The sequence below is a fragment of the Syngnathus floridae genome, chromosome 3 (genome assembly GCF_059516105.1).
Source record: "Syngnathus floridae isolate MCC-2025c chromosome 3, RoL_Sflo_1.0, whole genome shotgun sequence".
Taxonomy (NCBI): domain Eukaryota; kingdom Metazoa; phylum Chordata; class Actinopteri; order Syngnathiformes; family Syngnathidae; genus Syngnathus; species Syngnathus floridae.
In genome coordinates, this window is record NC_142415.1 from 15,597,142 (window position 1) to 15,619,855 (window position 22,714).

The following is a 22,714-nucleotide window of genomic DNA, read 5'->3' on the forward strand; positions in this document are numbered from 1 at the left end:
ATTCTTCGTAATTTCGTTTTTCTACTCTAATTTCTACATTTTTCAACCGATTCAACCCATTCCAACTTTCAACTGTTCATCTTTTGCCTGCCTTTTCCACAACTTCTCACCTACCAAAAATTCCAAATTTTTAAATTTGAAATTCAACCAAATTCTCCAAAATTTCGTTTTTCTACTCTAACTTCTACATTGTTCAACCGATTCAACCCATTCCAACTTTCAACTCTTCATCTTTTGCCTACCTATTCCACAACTTCCGACTTACCAAAAATTCCAAATTTGAAATTCAACCAAATTCTCCAAAATTCCGTTTTTCTACTCTAACTTCTACATTGTTCAATCGATTCAACTCATTCCAACTTTCAACTCTTCATCTTTTGCCTACCTATTCCACAACTTCCCACTTACCAAAAATTCCATATTTGAAATTCAACCAAATTTTTCAAAATTTCGTTTTTCTACTCTAATTTCTACATTTTTCAACCAATTCTACCCATTCCAACTTTCAACTGTTCATCTTTTGCCTACCTATTCCACAACTTCCCACTGATCGAAAATTCCAAATTTGAAATTCAACCAAATTCTCCAAATTTTCGTTTTTCTACTCTAATTTCTACATTTTTCAACTTCTTCAACTCATTCCAACTTTCAACTGTTCATCTTCTGCAAACCTATTCCACAACCTCCCATTTGCCAAAAATTCCAAATTTGAAATTCAACCAAATTTTTCTAAATTTCGTTTTTCTTCTCTAATTTCTACATTTTTCAACCGATTCTACCCCTTCCAACTTTCAACTGTTCATCTTTTGCCTACCTATTCCACAACCTCCCACTTACCAAAAATTCCAAACTTTCAAATTTGAAATTCAACCAAATTCTCCTAAATTTTGTATTACACTTCTATTTTCCACATTTCTCAAGAAATTCAACTAATTTCAACATCATTCGGCATCATTCCCCAAGAAGTGATTCAAAGTATTCGCCTTCACACGCAATTTCTCCAGAAATTGCATTTTCTAGTTTTAGCTTGTCATTGTTCCAGTCTTTCCTTGTTGTGGGAAAATATTTACGCTTTGTTTGCGTGACTATGACAGTCTGCTTACTTGTTTTTTCCTTTTTCATCTTCAGGGTTTAGTCCTCGAAGCAACCGTTTTTGGCCTTGAGCCTGACAGCGAATATAGTCTACAAGTGGAAGCTGTAAATGAAGCAGGTTGGATTGTGACCACTGAGTTTAAAATCTTTTACAAACATCTGATTCACTTTTTTTAACATTCATTTTTAACTCCTTCAGGCAGTGTGTCAAGTCAGTGGGTTGGCGCGAGGACCCTGGAGGCTTCTCCTGCTGGACTGGCTAACTTCAGTGTGGAGCAGAAAGAGCAGGGCAGGTCATTGCTGCTCAACTGGAATCCACCAAGTTCTCCAAATGGAGTCATCACGGTATATGCTGCTCAATATCCAGACATGCTAACGAGACAAGTAAACCTTACCGCTTCCTCTTCTCCATCAGATGTACAATTTGTACAGCGAGGGCAACCTGGAGTTCAGCGGGCTCTCACGCAGTTTCCTGTTTCGCCGCTTGGAGCCTTGGACAACGTACACTCTGACTCTCGAAGCTTGCACGTCAGCAGGGTGCACACGTAGCCTACCTCAGCATGTCACTACTGCTGCAGCTCCACCCGCCTCGCAGCCCCCGCCTGCGCCCCTTTCTGTGGGTTCAGACCACGTGTGGCTCACCTGGGAAGGTCCTGCTCAGCCCAATGGGCCCATCGACGAATACCACTTACTGGGAAGAAGTGCCGATCAGGTGGGGAGGGGGAGAAGCAGAGAAGAGGATGCTAACAGAGAAAAAGTACGTGGAATGGTTCCTCCTGGTTGATTTTTATTTCCTTGACTAAGATGTCATTTGCTATCATTGTCAATCACCCAGGTGCTGTTCCGAGAATCATCCCCACAAGAAAACCACACTTTCTCCTACACAGTGTTCGGGTTGCGTCCTTGGACTCGATACGAGTTCGCCGTACGTTCTCACAACCCCGCCGGCCACACTCAGAGTACCTGGGTAACGGTAACGACCAGGCAGGCCCCGCCTCGCGGCCTCGCCCCGCCGACCGTGAGTCACCTTCAGGGCCGACCCAGTGAATTGGTGGTGTCATGGGCGCCTCCTCTGGAACCCAACGGCGTGCTCCAGTCTTACAGGATCCAGAGGAATAATATCAGCTTCTCCTTTAGTTTTGACCCAACCGTGCTCAGCTACACCGACGAGGATCTTCTTCCTTTTGCGAGATATAGGTAAGGCTTGTTCAAAATGAGAGATTAAAACAGCATAAGAATGAAAATACACACTAAACACAGTAAGGACCAGAGGTCATACAGAGGTCAGAAGCGTAAGATCTGCATATGTCAGAAATGAAACAAATAAAAACACTCTTTCCCTTTTCTCTGAAGTACAATCATCAATTGTCAATATCATACTGACTATTAATACATTTTGAATGTAATTTTTAGTCCATAATTCAATGTTGACAATTTTGGAGGCCTTTTTGGGCCTATGTTAAAATCGTGCCTGTAAAATGAACAGCCTGCTAATGACTACAATAACCAAATCAAGCTATCAAAATGTTTCTTTTTCACTCTCCTCCAGTTATTCAATCACAGCATGTACATCTGAGGGCTGCATCACAAGCCCTCCCACCAACATTACAACATTAGAGGCTCCCCCCACAACCGTGGAGGCTCCCACAGTGAACTCCATTACATCCAGCAGTATGGACATTTCCTGGACTCCACCACCCACCCAGAATGGGGAGGTGACCGAATATGTACTCGAGGTGAACAATGAAGAAGCTTATCGAGGTAGTGAGCTGAAGACCGCGCTGGTAGACCTTCATCCTCACACGCCCTACCAGCTTGTACTGCTGGCGTGTACCAGCGGTGGATGCACGGCCAGCGCAAAAACATCCAAAGTGACCGAGGAGGCTCCTCCTTTGGACATGCACGTCCCCACTCTAAAGGTACATTAGCATACGTAATCAACAGTTGGCTGATGCAGCTATTTATCAAGAATCATGATGTTTAGGTAGATATCCAGCCCGTTGTTCTTTGACAATTAGCAGAACATTGTGAAGGCCATTGGAAACCGTTTTCAATGAGACCTGTAACTTTTCCACTGAAGGTCACCGGTCCCGAGTCAGTAGAAGTAAGCTGGGCACCACCACAGAATCCCAATGGCATCATCACAGGCTACGAACTCCGCAGAGATGGCCAAGTAATCTACGTGGGCCCGGAGACTCATTACCACGACTTCATTCTTGTGCCCAATGTGGAGTACAGCTACTTTGTCAGGGCCAACAATAGCCGAGGAGCTGTGAGTAGCGCTGAAGCCTCAGCCAAGACTCACCCAGCTGCCCCTTCGGGTGTCGGGCCCCCCTTGCTGACAAATCTGGGGCCAAATCAGGTTAATCCAAACACACTGAGTCGCCAATGAGTTTATCTTTCTGTTTAAAAGTGTTGACCTGTGTTTTCTGTGTCCTGTCTAGGTGAAAGTGGAGTGGAATATTCCCGCCCGTCCTAATGGAGATATTATTAGTTACACGATATATCACAGGGAGTCCGTCCTGCTCGGTGGGAATAACACCGTGTACACTCCAAAGGACAACGTCTTCTCCGAGAGACACACCACTCTGCGGGGGCTCGCTCCCTACCGCAGGTTTTTGTGCAATTGTTTCCTATTTTATCAATATACCGTTAGGGAACTAAGTTCATTGAGTAATTCCAAATGAACTTCACACATGATGTGTGTCTTTTAAGCTTTTTTTTTTTAATCCTGCTGTCTTGCATTTCTCTACAACAGCTCTAACGCTTTAGTTGCTTTGGTTATCGCTCCCCACAGTATAACAAAATTACACTGAAAATTCCATGGACCAGAATGCCCTTCACGATATTGGATCCCAAATTGAAATTACTCATGCAAAATAGTATGTGGAGCATACAGAACTGCTGAATCAAGCTAAAATTAAAACACCTTCCTAGTTTTGTTGGATTTTATAGCCATTCCCCAATAAAATTTGGTATTTAATGTTGCAATATACACTCACTGACCACAATATTAGGCTCAACCAAACGTGTCATTGTTGTAGTTCGCAGTGCTGCACAACAAAACTGTATCAGATGTTTCTATTATTCTGGTTACCTTATCCAGTCTTGACTTGTACAAACACCTCAAACCACAATTATAAATATCTTCAATTAGTAGCGCGAGTGCCCATCAACTCCAGACAAATGACTCCATGTTGAATAATGTTGTAGGTATGAGGTGAGGGTGGAGGCATGCACGGAGCTGGGCTGCTCCTCCAGCGACTGGGCATCCATCCTCACGCCAGAGGCTCCCCCCACCGGACAGACTGCGCCACTGTTAGACCTGCAGGCCGACCCCCTCACTGGCCTCCAGACCACCATCCTGCTTACCTGGTCCCCTCCAGCTCAACCAAATGGGAGGAGCCCACGTTACGAGTTGTACCGCAGACTGGAGCTCACCGCCGATAGCCGTGGAAATGACGTGGCGACTCTTGTCTACAATTCTTCATCCGCAAGCTGCAAGGATGAGGGGCTCCTGCCATTTACTGCTTATGAGTACCAGGTATATTGAACTTTATCACCACACTTTATTTTTGTACCTGTTTCTTCTCTTTGTGATATTGTAGTTTGGTTTTTCGTTGGCAAATGTTGATCCCCGCACATGCAGGAGCCATGTATTCAGACAGGTGGTAAATAGAAGGCTCCATATTCGTCCTGTTGTGCTCCGCGTTGATATGTTAATTGACAGGCAAGCCCTTTGGAAGCAACAATAACATTAGCATCCCCGCCTGTCAGATGTACGAACCGAGGCCAGAGAACCTGCGTAATTGATTGAGTTTGCCTGATTGCGGTGCTGTTTTTATTTACGAGGGTCTTAATTTATGACAGGAGGAAGGAGGAGCTCTGGGAGATGACGGGCGGGCAACGGCGCTATTAATCACGCCGCCCTCAGAGCACCCCACTTCCTGATTACCGGCCAGCCAATCGAATTAGCCGTTAGTCCCCTTGGTAACAGTGCTTGTATTGGAAAGACCTTTTAATGGTGACCGCTACATGTCCCCTGGGGATTTTCCGACGGTGGGGACGAGGTGTCGCTATGTTTGTTTTGTCCACGGTCACATGGGCACCCAGAGGTGCCCCACGTGAGTGTGTCAGAGTCACACCATAAAGTTAAACAAATGATAAATCTCTTTTTTCACATTTGTCACATTTCTTCATTGGCAGTCAGCGAGAAATCATCACTATTGCAATATTGGAGCCACTTCAACGTCGCCGTGTTTACTGGCGGTTACCGACTCTGTCTTGGTGTTTCAGGCGTACACAAGGACGATACGTCAGCTCAGTTTAGCCCTGCCAGAGAGAGAAATCATATTAGGCTAATTACACTGGGTCATAAGCTCCTATTGACAGCTTTATGCGTCGTTTTAATTACTGCCCACTTTCACACAACTTAGCCCCTTCACCCCAACTGGATGCACCCGCCAAGTCGTCCGTCGGCCTATCAGAGCACTCCCACGCCGCCTGTGGTCCAACGGGCCAATAAAAGCACTCAAACTCAGCCGGGAAGTTCCCCGTAGTCCTTTGTTGCCATGGCGGCAAACGGAGTGTATTTTTATTTTGTGTCTAACAAGCCAAATGGTGGCCCAATAGGAGGAGAGAGTACAAGAGAGGAGTGGACGCAGTAACAAGTCTGTTTATGATTTAAGGACCACGAGATGGATCAAGGTGAATGTGATCTAGCCCGCTCCGGGTTGCAAGTTTTTTTCATCGCCGTTTCGTCTGCGTGACAGCAACTTTTTAATCACTTCTTGCAACGCAAGACATTTTAACAGTGTTGCTGCCTACCTCAGAGCATTGTTGTTGCTGGGCAAACTAGATCAGTTGTTTTAAGATACAAGTTTATTGAAAAGAACAGTGAAGTTATGTCATGGATCAACCGTCAATGAGTGGCCAAATTCTATACACAAAAGTACAGATGTTAAGAAACTCACAATATTCTAAGCATTGTCCCAAATCGAGAGTAGTAGGCCTACCTAGATGTTGTCATGCTTACATCCAACCCAAGATACCTGTTGTACTTATATCTCAAAAGTAAAATTGTACTTTTCAATGACGTAAAAACTCAGAAATTCTCAACTTTTTAAAAAATATTTTACAATCAAAATAGTAATAAGCTTTTTTTTTTAAGTAAAACCTTTGTACCAAGTACAACATAAGTCATCAGTTTGAGTGTTATTTCATGTTTATAATATTTATCAGAAAAGGTGCATCATCATCTCAATAAATCTGATTAGGGCCTTAATAACGGACATGAAATGAGCCCAGTTAAGAGTGCACGCACTTTAATGGAGTGGATCCTTATGGAGAACCTGGGAGCACAATCTCACAACACACAAGATCCCAATTTATATTTTATTGCATTTTATATTCACTACAATATCCCAACTGGGCGTTCATAACCAAGTGTGTCTCATTTTGAGTTTATACCAGATTCCAAGGTTAATGCCTGTCTGCAATTATACAGTTTGACCACTACGTAATAGCTCGGGTGATTTCAGTGAATTTACGTTTATTTGCTGCTGTTGCCCATGTTAAGCAATCAAAGTAAATTTAAGTGTATTTAAAATGTTTGTTTTTATTTCTATTTGCCATAAGTATATCTCGTAAATAATCTTTATGTGTTATACTGCAATGGAAAAAAAATAAGCACGTGTAAAGACGCAACTTGTTTCCCTACTAATAGTTATACTAATCTTATGTATTGGTTTTAATTCTGTGTTCTCTTTGTTCAAAAATATTTTGGCCTCTCTTCCCCCCTCATTTCCAGTCTTTCCATCCTCCCGCCTTCTCTTCCTCTCACTTCTCAGTCCATCTGTGCTGTCACTTAGATCAATCACTCTGATTGATCACACCCTAATTGACTATTATTGAGGTTAATTCGACTCTTAACATGTTGCGCGCACACATTCACACGCGGGCCTCGCCGTTTCTGGCCACAAACAATACACACGCACACATACACACTTTAAACAACTCAGCTCAGACCCATCCATCTGCCTGCCGCACTACTTCTGACAGGCTACAGATGACTTACACATGCAAATCTCCACCCTGCGTGACCCTGCGCTGTTTACACCCACTAATTGTGGCCAACACAAGCACACAAATAAGATTAGCGTGTGTGTGTGCGTGTGTGTGTGTGTGTGTGTGCGAGTGCGTGTGTGTGTGTGTGTGTGTGTGTGTGTGTGTGTGTGTGTGTGTGTGTGTGTGTGTGTGTGTGTGTGTGTGTGTGTGTGTGTGTGTGTGTGTGTGTGTGTGTGTGTGTGTGTGTGTGTGTGTGTGTGTGTGTGTGTGTCTAACTCCTTGATGAAGGTGAAAAGTAATTGTCATGCAGATATGTTAGCGATGGCTCGCATGGTGAAAAGGTTTCGCTCTCACGCCCGATGCTAGTTTTGATGGATGATCCGATACATTGACTTATATCCTGTTGCATGTCGCCTAATTAAGAGACACTTTGATTAAGAGCCGATAACGTGCGTCTGAAATTCTAATGTGTGTTGTTGACCGGCAGCTGTGGGCAGTGAACTCGGCCGGCCGTTCATCTAGTCCGTGGGTCAGCGGGAGAACCGGCCCCGCCCCGCCCGAGGGGGTCGCTCCGCCTAGTTTACGACACGTCTCGGCAACCACGGCCTTGGTGGAAATGCGTCCTCCGGCCCGGCCCAATGGCGTCGTCAGCCTTTACCGTGTGTTCTCACTAGACCGTAACGACCACGTCACTCTGGTAAAGAATAGACTGCTCTCTCCCCTCTACTTACTTGCTCAGCAGTTTGAAACCCTAAAGTGGTATGAACACAAACTCCATTCTGCCTTTTTTCCATAGCTCTCAGAGGGAACATCCCATCAACATACACTTCATGGTTTACTGCCTTACACACAGTACAGGGTCGGAGTGGAGGCCTGCACCTGTTATCAGGTAATGAAACAAGGGAGTCAGACCTTTAAAATTCAAACCAAAATACCCTAAAAGAACTCAAGTATGAGTGATTTTTTTTTCACTAAAAGTCAAGAGTAAAGTGAAATTGACCAACGCCTGTGACTGTAGTGCTGTAGCCAGGGACCTGTGGTTGAGCTGCGCACCCTGGCCGCACCCCCGGCTCGCCAACCACCTCCCCGTCCCGTCACGCTGACCTCACGCTCGGCTCAACTTGCCTGGTTTGAGCCTCTGGAACCCAACGGAATCATCGAGAGGTGAGGGGGGGGAGAACGTCAACTGTACTTTGAAGGGACGTTACGGCTCAGGGGTCGTAGCGATGATGTTATCTCACTGTCCGTCGCTCCGCTTTGGGTCCTCGTATGCAGTTGTGAGCTTCACCGTAGAACAGCCTGCCCGCAACCCCCCCAGCCTGTGAGCCAACCTTGTGTCACTGGCCCAGCAGACATCACGTTCTTTGGCAAGAGGCGGAGCTACAATGTGACAGGTTTGAAGTTACAATGTAAAAAATGATAAAAAAATACACGTTTCGATTCTGCAGTCAAATCGAATCTATGTTTTAATTTTCTGTGATACTTATGTGCAGGTCTTCAGCCATATTCCGCCTATGAGCTTCGAGTAGCCTGCTTTAACAACATGGGCAGCACCGCCTCCAACTGGACCACTGTCGTTACCCTCAGTGAAGGTTTGTCACGTCTCTGCACTCTCTCGTTCCACCTCTTCCATTCATTCAGTTAGTGTAAATGCAAGTGTGTCATGTTTCTCTCTTCACAGCTCCTCAGTATGTGTCGCCGCTGTCGGTGGGCAGCAACCTGACGGTCATTTGGCTTGACTGGACCGGCTCCTTCTCCCTGAATGACTACCTGAGGCAGTATACGGTGACGGAGAGCCAGCTCAGGATCTACAGCGGCTTCCACAGCTACCTTCATGTTCCACGCAAGTCACAGAAAAGTGAGGGCACTTTAACAACTTTGCCTCACATTCCTGAGGTTCTTGGTTTGATTCCTGGTCCTTCAATCCTTGCACATGAAATATGCTTTTACGCTTTACCTTTTAACCTTGCCACCAAAAAGAGTCACTCAAAACACAAGCATTCCTTTCGGATAGACAGGGTTATGTTTTAATTTCTGTTTTCACAAGGAGGATTCGTCCCACCTTGTGTGTCATTCCTCAAACCTGTAAAAAACAGCTTTATCCACTCAGATTCTCAAACGACATTGTCTTTCTCCCCATGTCCTCCGCAGCGCTGTCATTTCAGGTGACTTGTACCACAGACAGTGGCAGTGCCACCACTCCCACTGTCAGATACAGCCCCGCTTCAGGCCTGGGTAGCGCACTCACACACACGCACACACCGTTTGACATTGTATTAAAAGAGAATATGAAATAATGACAAAATATTTTTGATAATTGCCCAGTTGTTCCGATACTTCTGTCCAAATATTCTGGCATTCTACCCACAGGTCCTGTTGATCCAGAGGATGCAAGTAAAGAGGGAGCGAGCATGCCAGCAGCACCAGTCTATTCTGAGCTGTGGTTCATTTTGCTTTTGGCGCTGCTAGGGCTCTTCGTGCTGGCCATCCTGTCGGGCCTTCTGCTGCAAAGGTATTTTCACCACCACTCTAACCCAATCAGTCTTGATACAAAGCATAATAGATAGATCAATGGGTAGATAGAGGTTGAATGTTTTTCCCCATCATTCCCAGAGCTCTGAGGAAGAATCCATCAGCCAGAGATCGCCCTCCTCTGGTCATGCTTCAGAAGAGCAGGAAGGCGGGAGGAGAGACATACACGGTGAGTGAATGAGCGAGCGAGACAATGAGCCAGTAAGAGATAGAGAAGGAATTTGTATTTATTGTAAATGATATAGCATTTTTAAATTGAATTATTTTGATCCTTGGTTATTTTGCAACTTTTGCACGTTGGAATGGCAATTTTTTTGTCCAGCCAATTTACTTTATCGCCACTAGTGGGAGCTGAAAACCAACTACCCCTCTCAAGAAGGCAATGTGGTTGAATTTAGAAATTAAAATGTTTGGAATTGAATTGCATTACATTAATAAAAAAATTACCTGTAATGAGACCAATAATATGTCCCTCCAGTCTAAATGTAATGTAAAGAAAACTCTGTTTAGCTGTGTAGTTTATCATGGGTGATTCATATTCAGTGTTATTTAAAAAAATAAAATCTCTTTTCGGATCTGTTGACGGCATTTTATTCATGGTTACCTACGTTGTCTCCGTCATTTCCTTTTTGTATCATTCATTGAATTCAAACACCTCTTCCTCTTCACCTCCTCCATCTTTCTCCTCTTCTGACCTCCTTCTTTGTCCGTCCCTCAGAGGCCTTATCCCGACTTGTGCTCTAAACATCATTCCGGCTCTGTGCTTCATCCCGATCGCCTCACAGTAAGACTTTTCTTCCCACTGTGGGCTAACCCTAAATGTCCACTTTATTGTTTCCCTCCCCCCTGCAGTTTGACACTGTAGCAGACTGTGTTGAGATCAACAACGTAACACTTAAAAGCTACACTGTGTATACTGAGGTACTGAGCGAGCATGCTGTCTTCACGCGTGAGTGTGTGTGTCCATGCTGTGTGTGTCAACTAGACAATATTACTTTTTGTGATGCTTTTGTTCGGTGGTGTGCCTTGACATTTCCCCATGTTGAGAAACCACTGCTTTAAATCAAATCCAAATGTACGTTTCAGGGCCTGTCCGACACCAAGATAGTGGGCGGTGGCTCGGCATTAAACCCCATGACCGTGCTGAGGGTCCCCAGGCAATCGGACCTAAGCCAGGCCTACTCCCATCATCCCTTGCACCACAGCCTGAGCCAGCTGATTGACAGGAAAGCTCTGGTAACGGAAGATGGCTGCTGGGACAACCCTCTGGTGAGATGACAACTATAGCTTGATGTCCTCTCACGACTATATAAATCTTAACTTTTTTTTTTTTCAATTGAGTTGAACAACTCTTAGTGTATATTAATGGTGAAAAAGTTTCATGTTGTTGTTTCAGTACATGGAGGAAGACTTTGCGGATACCATCAAGTCTTTAAGTTGTGTGAGAAAGGAGCGTGCCACTTTCACTGACACTCATCTTTAAGGACACTGCACCCAATCAGGTATCATTCATTCATGGTTGTAAAGAATACACAACAAAACAGCTCTTATTTAGCCTCACATTTTGTTGTGTAGTTGTAGTTGATTGTCTTGCTGTTAGCTGCTTCTTCAAGTTACTGTGCCTCATTTAAAGACTCACCAGTCGCCCCGTAGATGACTTCTAAGGCCTTGTTTATGTTACTTTTTGAATGCCAACTATTTCTGAGATAAACTGCTGTTTTCATTTAGCTAAATTGAGGTCATTTTGATTGTGCACAAGTTTTGTGCGAGTTTAGTCTTGAGTGGAACATACAGTGCAGTTAGAACTTAGCTGTAGTGCTTGTTATACAGTGTATGTGAGACTCCAGTATTTATTAGATGACTTATTGTTCTGGACAAAACAGAAGCCTAATGTATTATGACATTGGTTTTTTTTTTGTTACTGTGGCAGTATTATTTATGTTTGCTGTAAATTAATAATGTTAGATGAAATCAAATATAAGCGATGTGGCCAACACACACTCTACTCTTTTTTTTTCTTTGTATGTAATCCACACACACAAAAGGAAATACAAAAACAAGTCTTCTCCAGGATAGTAGTGAGCAAAAAAATGTTTTTAATTATATATTTCACAGGTTATTTCAATGTTACATTTTTATTTATGATTCATATTTTGTTTTATTTCATATTTTATAGTATCTTACGTATGTTGTTTGTAAAAATGTGAATAACGTAATTGCTTAGTTTAAATCTTCAATTTTCCACACTCTTGATATTAAATTGATTTAATATAAAGATTAAAGCTACATTTATTGATTTTTAAAAAGTTTGCCGTGTCACTTTAATGTTTTAGCCATCATTTTAAAATGTTTGAGGGCATTTAAGTAATGGGGATCAAGGACAAACTTTAGGAATAATCTAAAATAGAGCAAATAAATTAACACGGTCTGCTAGTATAGCAGTAGAAATGATCGCTTTCATCTCTTTCCAGGCGACCAAACCTGCAACTTTTTTTTTCCCCCCCAAATCACACTAATGATGTTTTCTGCTGAGTTCGCCAAGCAACGTCTTAGTTCACATGTGCACCATACACACACGTGCACAAACACACACACAGGGGCCTGCCTCACTATATGAAAAGACGCAGCGTTAATTTACTTTTTGCCCCTACGTCCCTTCAGGGAGCATCAAGGCAAGTTGGAAAATGAAGAAAAGTGGCAGTGAGAACGACGGCCTCACTCAAGGTCGCCAGTCAAGGGCACACACACACGCGCACGCACACACACACACATTCATGGACATTTTCGCAGCTACTGTCAGCCACAGAGGGAGGAGAGCGAGGGGGTGAAATGAGAGCGCGTGGAGTGATTGTAAAGGACAATGTGGCCCTGAGCCACACACACACACACTAACATGCACACACACTGTTTTATTAAAGTCATAAATCATTGTGACGACACACATCGTCTCAAAAAAGAGGAGACTGTCTGAACGAGGAGGTTAGTGAAATGAAGCCATCCCCCCCCCACCCCCAAGTTCATGGAGAAATTCAGCTGATTTGATTTTTGGGGGGTGGGGTTGTTGGTAAACTGTGTACTGCCACAGTGTACTATGAGATGAAGTAAACACCTTTGGGCCCTGCCTGTCTTCCAACAAAAGTCGTTCAGAATTAGTGGGGACTCTTGATTGGGGGGGGGGGGATACAATGTATTGATTGTTATTATGTAGTCCATTATTTATCTTTATATTTATTTCTAATACATTTATAAATTGTAATATATTTTATCTAATCCATTTTTATTTTCACTACTTTTTATCATTCACCCAGTTGTTTTCAGTCTTAAATAAATGACAATAACATTAAATAAGGTACATTTTAAAATGTTATTGAAATTATTTTTAGAATAAATACACAATAATAATACTAATTTAATGAATGTATAAATAGTTTTGAATTGATCAAACTTTATTTTTTATTACATTACTTTCAACCTTAACTCAGTCGTGTTGGATGCCTAAGCTTTTACATAAAAGAATAATCCCAGAAAGTGTGACGCTGCATTAAAAACAATTTTTGTCATAAAGTTGAACTTCACCTGTGATCTTGACATCTTTTCTTTTACAATCAATAATGTTTACCTAATAGCATAGTAGTTATTAGGTCATTTTTGAACATCTTTGCAAAACATGTAAAAATCTGTTGATTTGGAATTGATTTGGGAACACTAAGTTAGCAATACAAAAGCAATATTGCTATTAGACTAACAAAGTAATCACTGTAAGGAATTTATTTTTGCACACCAATGATATAACGTTACTTCAAATTGGGCCAAGCAGAGAATAGAACAAGACACATCTTCTTAACCAATGACCAAACAAATGAACTGCATGATAATTCTTTATTGGAGTGTCCAAATGTCCACTTTGGTGACACAGCTGTAGGCAAGTGGAAATAATCTTCCAATATAACATTTCAGGATTTATTATCTTAACACACACAAGGTATATTTCAGCATGTAAACACGAACAAGGAGCAACTTGAATGCTAACACATTGATACATTTAGTATATACTTGTATATAAAATAAAAGTATGTGTTCATAGTGCAAACGGCAGGTCCAATAGCATCAATTCTATAGTGTGTGTATAATTCTCAACAATATAAAGGACGACAAAACATCACAGGTATGAATCCATCATGGTAGTACTTTTGTTTTTTAGTGTGCGTTTCAAGGATGCCGCACATGACCCTTGACTTCATGACCTTGTATTTAGCCTCGTCTGTTTTCCAGTATGTTGCCAGGCTTTATTTAAAACACCGTGCGAAAAACCAGGCGCGTCATCTCGACGGTTCACATGCAGCTAACTAGAGTGAAGACGCGCCCCAAGCCAGTTTCCAGTTACAATCGACTATTTACAAGACTAATTGATATCAATCACTTATTTAAAGTCGTCCGCTGATGTCATTCCATGACGTGACGCCTCATTGTCTTTTAAAGCAACGGGCTGATAGTGATAAGCATTAAAACAAGTTGAGTAAGGCACACACAAGATGAGGCAAACATGATAAAGTGATGTAGTGTAGGATCCTTGTGAAATTGTAAAAATATAAATAATTTGGATAATCTTGCAGAGGCAGGCATCACTGTGAAAAACATTAATCATAATAATAATAAAGCTTAGTTAAAAATAATGTAGCATTGTTAAAATGGAGCAAACGTTTTTTAGTATTCAATTCTCTGAAAATGTTTTATCAACTTGTGAGTCACAATACACTTTTTCCTGTGTATTTCTTTTTAAATGATGCATGCTTCGCACGTGCATTCAATGTACTGTATGTGCCTTTCAATGCAATGAAGCATGAAAAAAGGAGTGATAAAACAAGTGGGGAATGCAGACAGGTAGCAAAAAGCAGACACCTTGGCTATCTTGTTGCTACATGACCATCTCGTCATCTTTGTGTGCGCATTGCTGATGTGCATCTTGACAGCTGACTGTCAAATACTACAAATTCTTATTTGACTGTACTGTCAATACAATACTTTTAACGATTATTACATTGATCTAAATATTCACTTTAATGGGAATGTCTTGTACCATTGACTCCAGTTTGTTACTATATGTTGGTGTTTCCATCAACATGGGCTCATCCAGTTTGGGCTCACAGGAAAGCTGAAGCTTTACCTTGTTGGATTTACACTGCAGGTCCAAGTGACAAATTTTGACTGATTGACTTGAGACTATCTTATAGGGCAGACATTTCAAGTCATCGCATAAATAATGCAATAATTAAAAAAATACATAGTGTTAAGTTTGCTTGTTTGATTTATTGGAGGATACACTCCATGACCCACTGTCAGCAATTATTTTGCTAATGAACCATATTTAGTGTTCTATAAAGTGTTCTCTAATGTCACATTTTAGATCATATGTAATGGTCTATGCTTTCATTGTAGTAGTTTAAATTTAAAGCAGCTGTTTATTTTTGTTGTTTCAAGGAAAAACATCTCAGAGGTTTCCAGTAAATTTCAGTTGGAGTTTGAAGTGTGGGAATTAACTAGCAAACATCCATGCTAACTAGAACTCCTACAGCGATCCTGGTTCGCACGCAAAGTCATAACAGTACGTTAATTTAAGGTACTTGCATATATCTAGCTATTAAGAGCCAACCTTCAATCCCTTGTTAAATCTCTGCTTAATTCCCATTAATCCAATTCCAATTTTAAAAATGAATGGAAACATCTCAGCCTAGTTTAGTCACCTGAGCCATGCAGTGTAAATGCATTCTGGATTGATAAACTGTCACTCAAGTTTTGTACCATGAGAGAAGTCTGTCAAAGGCTGCTGTCCTGATTGGACAACTCAGCAGTAAGCTTCCTGTGTCGCGGCGAGGTGCAGGATGTCAATTTGGTGGGAGAAGGAGAAGCGGTGGCGGATGAGTCACTGCCGCCGCCTTCGGATCCCGAGGAGAGGAGCGGGACTGGGGGTGCCCTCTTCCTCCCTAGAAAGCCCACCTCCAAAACTCCCCTCTTCTTCGCGCCTCCCTCCACCTTCACCCCATCTGGAGCAGCTCCTGTGCCATCCCCCTCCTCAGGCTGCAAGTGTACCTTTCGTCTGACATCAGCTTCTCCGGGGCCGGGGCTGTCCGGGGGCTGCCGGGGAGAGTCCTGACTCCCGCCTTCAGCCTTCGTCCTGCCCGGAGCAGTCAAAGCGTTCGCATTGTTGCTGCGGCAGGTCCACAGCTCCATGGCGGACAGCCTCCTCTCACTCTCCTCGGACCCAAAATCACAGAGGGAACGGCGGATGTCTGCGGGCTGACTGGAACTCTGCTCTGTGCTGTCCAGGAGGCCACGACTCAGGCTGAAGTCCTGGAAGTCTCTGTGGACAAAGTCAGAGGTAAAGCAATTTTGGATAATTCAAATTTGAGCTAAAGCGGCGTACAAGCTTCCAAATCAACAAGGTGTTTGCATTGTCAAGTTTTTCACCTGTTGCTGTGGAAGGATTCTGTTCTTCTGGCCCGAGCCAGCAGGGGGCTCTCCCTGTAGGGCCGCACAGCTCCGTAGGTCACCTGGGTCTCAGGAATGGCTTCCGGAGCCTGTGACTGCACACTGACGGATGACAGTCGACACCGGAACGGTGATGTGTCCGTTTGTAAGGTGGCAGCTTTCTATTTGATGTGATCTTTACCTCGAGGAAAATTCTTTGAGACGCGTTTGGTGCAGCACCGAGGGTGCAGGGCTAATGTTTGGAGTGGCGCAGCGGGACGTGCTCAGGTCACACTGGTCCAACAGCTGCAGAAGTTCCTCCTCTGTGGGGCCGCCGACTTCTACGCAATAGAGACGTCTTCAGTTGTCAGACTTTTGACAAAGAAAAGTTTGTTTTTTCACAAGGAGCCTCTGTTACAGCTGGCAAGTATGAGAGCCACACATGACATCACAGCAAAGCGAGCACCACAGAATGTTGTGACACTTGCCGACTTTCTTCTTCTCCTCTCCTTTGTTGGCAGTGTCCATGGCGGTGGTCAGGTCCCACAGTTGGATGCTGCCATTGCCGTGACCGGTGAACAGATAGCGGCGAGGTCGCGAGCCCATCCGGCTTGAACCCTCGCACTCCCGCACCATAAAGCAAGAGATGGTGGTCCCATCCACAGACTGCACTTCACAGATTCTATGACATAAAAAGATCAGGTTCAAAACAAGAGAAAATAAATCACTTTAACAAAACATTTTAATAATCGACTAATCGCACAGCCAGAACTTTTCCTAGTTATTTAGTACTCTTTTTTTTTTTGTCCTATTAGATATTGATGCACTGTGGCGCCATCCTGCCTCTCACAGGTCAGTCTTAGTGTGACCTAGTAACCAGTCGGTGTAGTTAATTACTTCTCCTGTTTTATATATGACAAAAATAAGAATGTACTTACTATATTCAAAATTTCTTAAGATGTTAATATCATGTGTTTATTGACGTACCTTTTCCCAGTGGATGAGAGTCTCACAAAGAGCTTGGTGGTGATGGGAACAACCTTCTGGATAAATACTTGTTGATCATCTCGCTCTCCAAACGGACCTGAGAGCACAATGCGTCTCACTCAAGGAAATAATAACTTCACCAATCTTCAGGACACTAGGCTGGTTATCACCGATGTCGTTCCCTGAACAGTAGCTGCCGTGGCTCTCCGTTTCCTCCAGGGAAAGTATTTTGAAAGAGGCCAAGGGCGTGGAGCCCGGCTGGGTGGAAATCATCCCTCGGAAGCGGGTCACCGTCCACGTGCGAACGTGGTTGTTGTCAGCGCACACTGCCGCCAGTAGAGAATGAACAAGAAAGGATGTAACAGCTGTGACCCTCATCTTTCATATATGCCATCGTACCCCCCCACCTCACCTGAGACCAAGTGTTTCTCAGACAACATGATTTTTGTGACGGGGCTCCTGTGAACAGTGAAAGTCTGGAAGAGCTGAGGGCCCGAGCCCACCGTCTCTGGATGCTGCACGATGACTCTCACTGCACCGCTGCTAGTCCCGTAAGCAATCTCGATCCAGTTCCCACTCACACCTGAAAAAAAAAAAAAAACTCACCTTTTTTTTTTTACTGACCTAAATATCTTTGCTGTCATTTCCCATGTATTTTTAAATTTACTTTGAGCATTCCATCAACTGTATCTATGGTAGCCCTTGTGCAGTTCTTCGAAATTTTCACAAACATTGAACATCTCTTGACATTGTAAACTGTAGGCGCTTTGAAAAAAACAACAACCTAGTACTCTTTTTTTTTTTTCTCGCAAGTGTAATACTTTACGACTGACTGGTTTTAGGCGTGAGGTAGACAGACAGTGCGGTGATAGCGTCGTTAGAGGGATCGTGATAAAGCTCCGTCACCAGGAGATCGTTGTCTTTCATCCTCAGTGGGAACTTTTGCATGTCTAGCAAAAGGAGGAAAACAGATTTATGTATCACAGTTCAGAAGACGATGTTGGCATCTTGTCAAAGAAAACATAACATGTATGTGTGTACCAATGTAGTAGATGGAGCCATTGTTGCAGCCCAGTAACAGGAAGGACCCGGCCGTGTCGCAGCTGGTGATGGGAACAACATCTTGAACCTGGGACATGAGCAGCAATTAATCGGACTATAATTGTCTTGAAGTAAAAGTCATTCCACATCACAAGTAAAAGAAAAGAAAATGCTAAATTGCATTTAACCAGATTGTGCAGGTCCACGACACCCTGGTGCCGGCGGACCACTGTTTGTACAGCAAATATGTGAGTGCCCATGCCCTTATTTGTCTTTCCAGGACACATACAAGTCCAGTGTGTGAGCAGCACACAAAGATCTCTTCGTCACATACCTGCCAATGCTGCGTTACAGCATTCCACACTCCGACCTTCCCCGTGTGGCTCGTCGCCACCAGCTGGTTTCCGATAAAGAAGAGATCATCCACAGGCACACCGAGGCTGAACACTCCTTGTGGGGGCAAATAAAACACAAAGTAAGTCCCTTTTCGAGCACCATTCATTTCCTGCTGTCCACTCATCTACCAATCTCATTGCCGCTGCCTCCGTCTTGGATGCTCCAGAGGATGATGCTGCTTTCGGAGGCGGCGGCCACCATCTTGTCCTTGTCTCCGTGCGGGCCGCCCACCACCTTGGCGTTCAGTGCGATGCGTTCGATGGTCCAGTCAAGACAAGGAGAGGAGAACACCTGTTGCCATCCGGTAGATTCCTTTATCCTGTCGGGAACATTTTTGTCAGCCTGTGGAAGTGAGCGAGTTACACTTGTGTTGCCGTGACAGAATTACCTGTAGCAGATGACAAAGTGTGCGTACGCTGCTACAATCCAGTTGTGGTGTCCCGCTATGATGAGCACCTTGCGGGGGTCTGGTCCTGAACAGGAAAAAAGGCCCAGGTGATATGCCTCACATGTAAACAAACCTTGTTTGAGTCACTCACCAAGTTTATGAGTGCCTTCTAGACCTGGTGAACAGGGGAGGGGAGGATGAGGAGGAGCACCGACGTAGCTGAATCCCTCCGCTCCACTGGGACACGCACGCTCATCACAGGAAGAGGCGGAGCTTGGCTTGCGGCTAGGGATAGCTGAGAGAACAACATTGATGTATCAATTTTTTTTTATATTCTCAAACAGGCTCAAGTTGGTTGTACCTGGAGGTGGAAGGTAACCATGGAAGAGAACGCTGCCACATGACGAGCGGTCCAGTTCTTCACACAGCAGAAGGCGCCGCACTACACGTACAAGCATGACACAACACATTACTAAATGCAGAACATCACAGAAGAGATCTTTTTTTTTTAAGTAGTTCAGTTCAAAAGGTAAAGTACTTTTCTGAATGCTAATTCTGACCTCATTTCAATATTAAAGCATTGCTTTTTAAGTAATAGTTGTCAGATAGTGAGTTTGGAGGTTTAAGTAGCTATAAAAGAGCGATTCGCAAAAGTGCGGCAACGAGCTCCTATCACTACCTGAATTCATTCCAGCTAGTTTTAAGAACAAATTCATGTAAAAAAAAAAAAAAAATTAACTAAGTGCATGATCTATACGAGTTTCACTTTTTGAATTGAAACATCGAATTAGTTTTCCACCATATTCTCATTTATGTATATTTGAACTCTACAATGGCTCCCCGTAAAACACAAACAGGATGATTTTAATCATATACTGTCGAGACATGTAGGCATGTTCCTTATTAGTGCCCACAAAGGTTACCGCTACTATTCGAGTGCAAAGACAATGATGGGAAGTTCCGACGGTGAAACGGGAAGTAAAACAATCAAAGAGGTCCTCTCTTGGAGTCCTAACTTCACTTATTATAAATCAAATTCTATTGGGCTGTTGTAAACATTTTGACAAATGATGCAATGAGACCATTTCGACTGCAGAAAAGCTTTCAACAAACAATGCACCAGTTTACTACACTTTTCTTCTCCTTTCTTACCCAAGGGAGTTATGCCGTAGAATTCAGCCTCATGCCGCAGAACGCTGATGTTAACGCCGCTGCGAAGAAATATACAAGTAGATTTATTAATTTGATGACATGTGAGCATAATGTTTGATTAGCTTTCTTACCGCAGGTCCAGTTCTTTGGTTCGGAGGAAGTTTAAAATTGGTGCAAAAGCTGTGGGGTCTCGGTCAATAAATATCTAGACAAGGACAATGAGAAATTGATTTATATTATATGAATATTATACATTTTCTATGCAATTTAAACTTGTTTTGGGGTATCTACACACAAAAGACGTTTTTGATTATCAAGCACTCTGAGCTTTGTCAGTATGCTGCATCATAAGAAAAATGATCTGTCCTCATTTTGAATGCATAAAGAAAGTCTGTCTTACAGCTCCAGTTTCATCCCGAAGAGTGGATATTCTTCCACTCAGCAGACTGCAACACACACACACACAAAGCAGTTAACACAAGCTTGTATCCATTTCTATGCACCAGCACTTTTACAAATATCTTCAACACTGATAAGCAGAACAGTCCTGATTCTTATTTAAATGTTTCCCATTAACACCACTGGCAAATGAGCACATGTAAAACAGCATTGCTGTATTTCACTAAAGATACTTTTAACAAGCATTTTTGTAATAGCTCCTTGCCTGAAGTCTACAGCTATTTACTTCCAGCTAAAGTACATGAAGTACTTTGAGACCGGCTTGGGGCCAAAAAACCATGTTGGGTTTATATTGCATTTGTAAATCATATATAGGTGTAACTCATTACTATTTTTTGCATCATCTTCCCAGCAGCAGAGCAATTGCGGCCAAAAGTGACGCATAAAGCGGGACAAAGATGAGATAATGGAACATGTCTACTTCTCTGCCATAATACAACCGCTTGACTGAGCTGATGCGTGTTCTTTTTTTTTTTTTTTGTGGGAGTGTGGTGACGTCATCTGCTTGTCCTCACATAACCCACAATCTCCTTGCATTTCCAAAGAATAATAATGACAAATTAATGTTGTTACCTCGAAAAGAAAGAGTCAGGGATCCACATGAGGGTCTGTCGGGAGGTGCTGAACCTACACAACACGTGACAGTGTTACGTTGTTGTTATTACTAATATCAACCAGCAGTGATGTGGCTAATGCGGGATGACATGCATGTATGAACATGGTCCAAGAAGAGCAGCACTTTACTGCTGTAAAGTACAAATGCAATGCGATTATGTGTGCAAACACCATTCATGCACATCTCATCTTACACTCCAGTTTCTCAAATTACCCCCACGGTGACCATCGTGCCCAGCGAATGGGACTTACCGCGTCCCACCCACGTTCAGCTGGATGATTTCCCCCATCCCCGTCGTCAGGTCGCAGCCGTTGGTCGCCATGATGTGAACCCCGGGCGAGCAGTTCAAACAAGATCACAGTCAGCGCTTCATCACGTCAGCTAGCATGCTAACATCACGCTAAGATCGGTTGGTTCAGCTGGTGTCCAGACTCCGCAGCCTGACACCCTCCGCCGCGTCTCTCCGCTCCATGAAAACACCCCTAAAGCGCACGAACGAAATGTAGACGACCTTTGTTTTGTTTTGCTCTATCCTAACAAACAAGGTGGAGCTTTAAAATCCAAGATTGTAACAATGTAATGGCTCCCTTATCGCCCACGGACGCGTTCGCATCACTGCCAGGCTGTCGTGTTCATCGTAAATAACATCTTGCGCTGGAACGTGAACCAGCTGTGCCGAGAGTACATATCGAGAGCGAGAGAAGCATCTCACTACACGTGAACCAGCTGTGTTGAGAGTACATATCGAGAGCGAGAGAAGCCCTCACAACTACTTCTGCTTTCGTGTGAAGACACTTCCGCGTGTTTTCTTATACGTATTTTTATGTTTATAATACTAATTTCAACCGGATTACACCAATTATACACCGAACATTTATATCAGTCAAGTCCTATAATTGTTGTATTATTTTGGCCAATTTACATGTGTATATCTAATTGTCATTACATTCTTTACATTTAACAGTATTAGTTATTTTTGTTGTATTGATTAATGCTGATTAATTTTACTTTATTAAAATAAAGCATTTCATACGTACATTTGAATATATAGATGATTACAATTACTATATCAATTGTACATTTAATACGGATTGCAAAACGTATAGAATTGATTAAAAATAAAATTAGCATTAATAATTACTTTGACATTTCAGTGAACGGCTTGACATCTAAGATGTAAATCATAAAAGCGCTATTTATTTATTGGTTTATTGATTGATTGATTGATTGATTGATTGATTGATTGATTGATTGATTGATTGATTGATTGATTGATTGATTGATTTACTTGTTTATTTAATAAAATGGGCACCAATGGCGCAATATTTATTTACTTATTTAATAAAAATAGGCACAATGGCACAATATTTATTTACTTATTTAATAAAAATAGGCACAATGGACGTCAACAATACGTGGCTAAATTCGGTGGATCGTGTTCTCAATGTATTTTAGTTACACAACCACTAGACTGACTGTCAGACTTTTTTTTGTTGTTGTTGTTAATATGTTCATTTACA

At 42.8% G+C, this 22,714-nt stretch overlaps 2 protein-coding genes and 1 long non-coding RNA gene across 6 annotated transcripts in view; 2 read left to right on the top strand and 1 right to left on the bottom strand.

The window, feature by feature from the left end:
• Positions 1-12,988, top strand: part of ush2a (Usher syndrome 2A (autosomal recessive, mild)) — a 120,360-nt gene extending 107,372 nt beyond the window's left edge. The window contains exons 75-95 of one of the 4 annotated variants that reach the window (XM_088371582.1): positions 1,129-1,210; positions 1,292-1,437; positions 1,508-1,849; positions 1,928-2,289; positions 2,642-3,011; positions 3,173-3,454; positions 3,537-3,706; positions 4,306-4,636; positions 7,646-7,855; positions 7,955-8,047; positions 8,177-8,322; positions 8,434-8,552; positions 8,652-8,750; positions 8,840-9,016; positions 9,310-9,393; positions 9,529-9,670; positions 9,772-9,859; positions 10,409-10,474; positions 10,777-10,959; positions 11,087-11,192; positions 12,352-12,988. In XM_088371582.1, the coding sequence (XP_088227708.1) occupies positions 1,129-1,210; positions 1,292-1,437; positions 1,508-1,849; positions 1,928-2,289; positions 2,642-3,011; positions 3,173-3,454; positions 3,537-3,706; positions 4,306-4,636; positions 7,646-7,855; positions 7,955-8,047; positions 8,177-8,322; positions 8,434-8,552; positions 8,652-8,750; positions 8,840-9,016; positions 9,310-9,393; positions 9,529-9,670; positions 9,772-9,859; positions 10,409-10,474; positions 10,777-10,959; positions 11,087-11,173 (3,579 nt within the window). In that variant the 3' untranslated portion in view covers positions 11,174-11,192; positions 12,352-12,988. Of the gene's footprint in view, positions 1-1,128; positions 1,211-1,291; positions 1,438-1,507; positions 1,850-1,927; positions 2,290-2,641; positions 3,012-3,172; positions 3,455-3,536; positions 3,707-4,305; positions 4,637-7,645; positions 7,856-7,954; positions 8,048-8,176; positions 8,323-8,433; positions 8,553-8,651; positions 8,751-8,839; positions 9,017-9,309; positions 9,394-9,528; positions 9,671-9,771; positions 9,860-10,408; positions 10,475-10,776; positions 10,960-11,086; positions 11,589-12,351 lie in introns of those variants that run through there. The other 3 variants (XM_088371581.1, XM_088371580.1, XM_088371583.1) reach the window with 3 other exon arrangements.
• A 567-nt stretch (positions 12,989-13,555) lies between these two features.
• Positions 13,556-21,892, bottom strand: kctd3 (potassium channel tetramerization domain containing 3). The gene is made up of 19 exons (XM_088371601.1): positions 21,446-21,892; positions 21,152-21,205; positions 20,520-20,565; positions 20,251-20,324; positions 20,120-20,178; positions 19,329-19,409; positions 19,119-19,262; positions 18,968-19,052; positions 18,708-18,898; positions 18,518-18,633; positions 18,184-18,271; positions 17,976-18,092; positions 17,555-17,725; positions 17,313-17,468; positions 17,143-17,239; positions 16,644-16,837; positions 16,358-16,496; positions 16,156-16,278; positions 13,556-16,048 (listed from the first exon to the last, which is right to left on the bottom strand). The coding sequence occupies exons 1-19, from the start codon at positions 21,514-21,516 to the stop codon at positions 15,505-15,507; spliced, it is 2,550 nt and encodes an 849-aa protein (XP_088227727.1). The 5' UTR covers positions 21,517-21,892; the 3' UTR covers positions 13,556-15,504.
• LOC148400773 (uncharacterized) lies at positions 17,855-21,041 on the top strand. The gene is made up of 3 exons (XR_015857627.1): positions 17,855-18,337; positions 18,464-18,883; positions 18,962-21,041. It is a non-coding gene; the product is annotated as an uncharacterized LOC148400773 (long non-coding RNA).
• Positions 21,893-22,714: the final 822 nt, after the last annotated feature.

Coding starts and splice junctions, on each gene's coding strand:
- kctd3 (XM_088371601.1), bottom strand. CDS start 21,516: ATGGCGACCAACGGCTGCGACCTGACGACGGGGATGGGGGAAATCATC. Junction 20,179..20,250: donor ACCAAAGAACTGGACCTGCG/GTAAGAAAGCTA, acceptor ATTTCTTCGCAG/CGGCGTTAACATCAGCGTTC. Junction 18,899..18,967: donor CACTTTGTCATCTGCTACAG/GTAATTCTGTCA, acceptor TGTTCCCGACAG/GATAAAGGAATCTACCGGAT.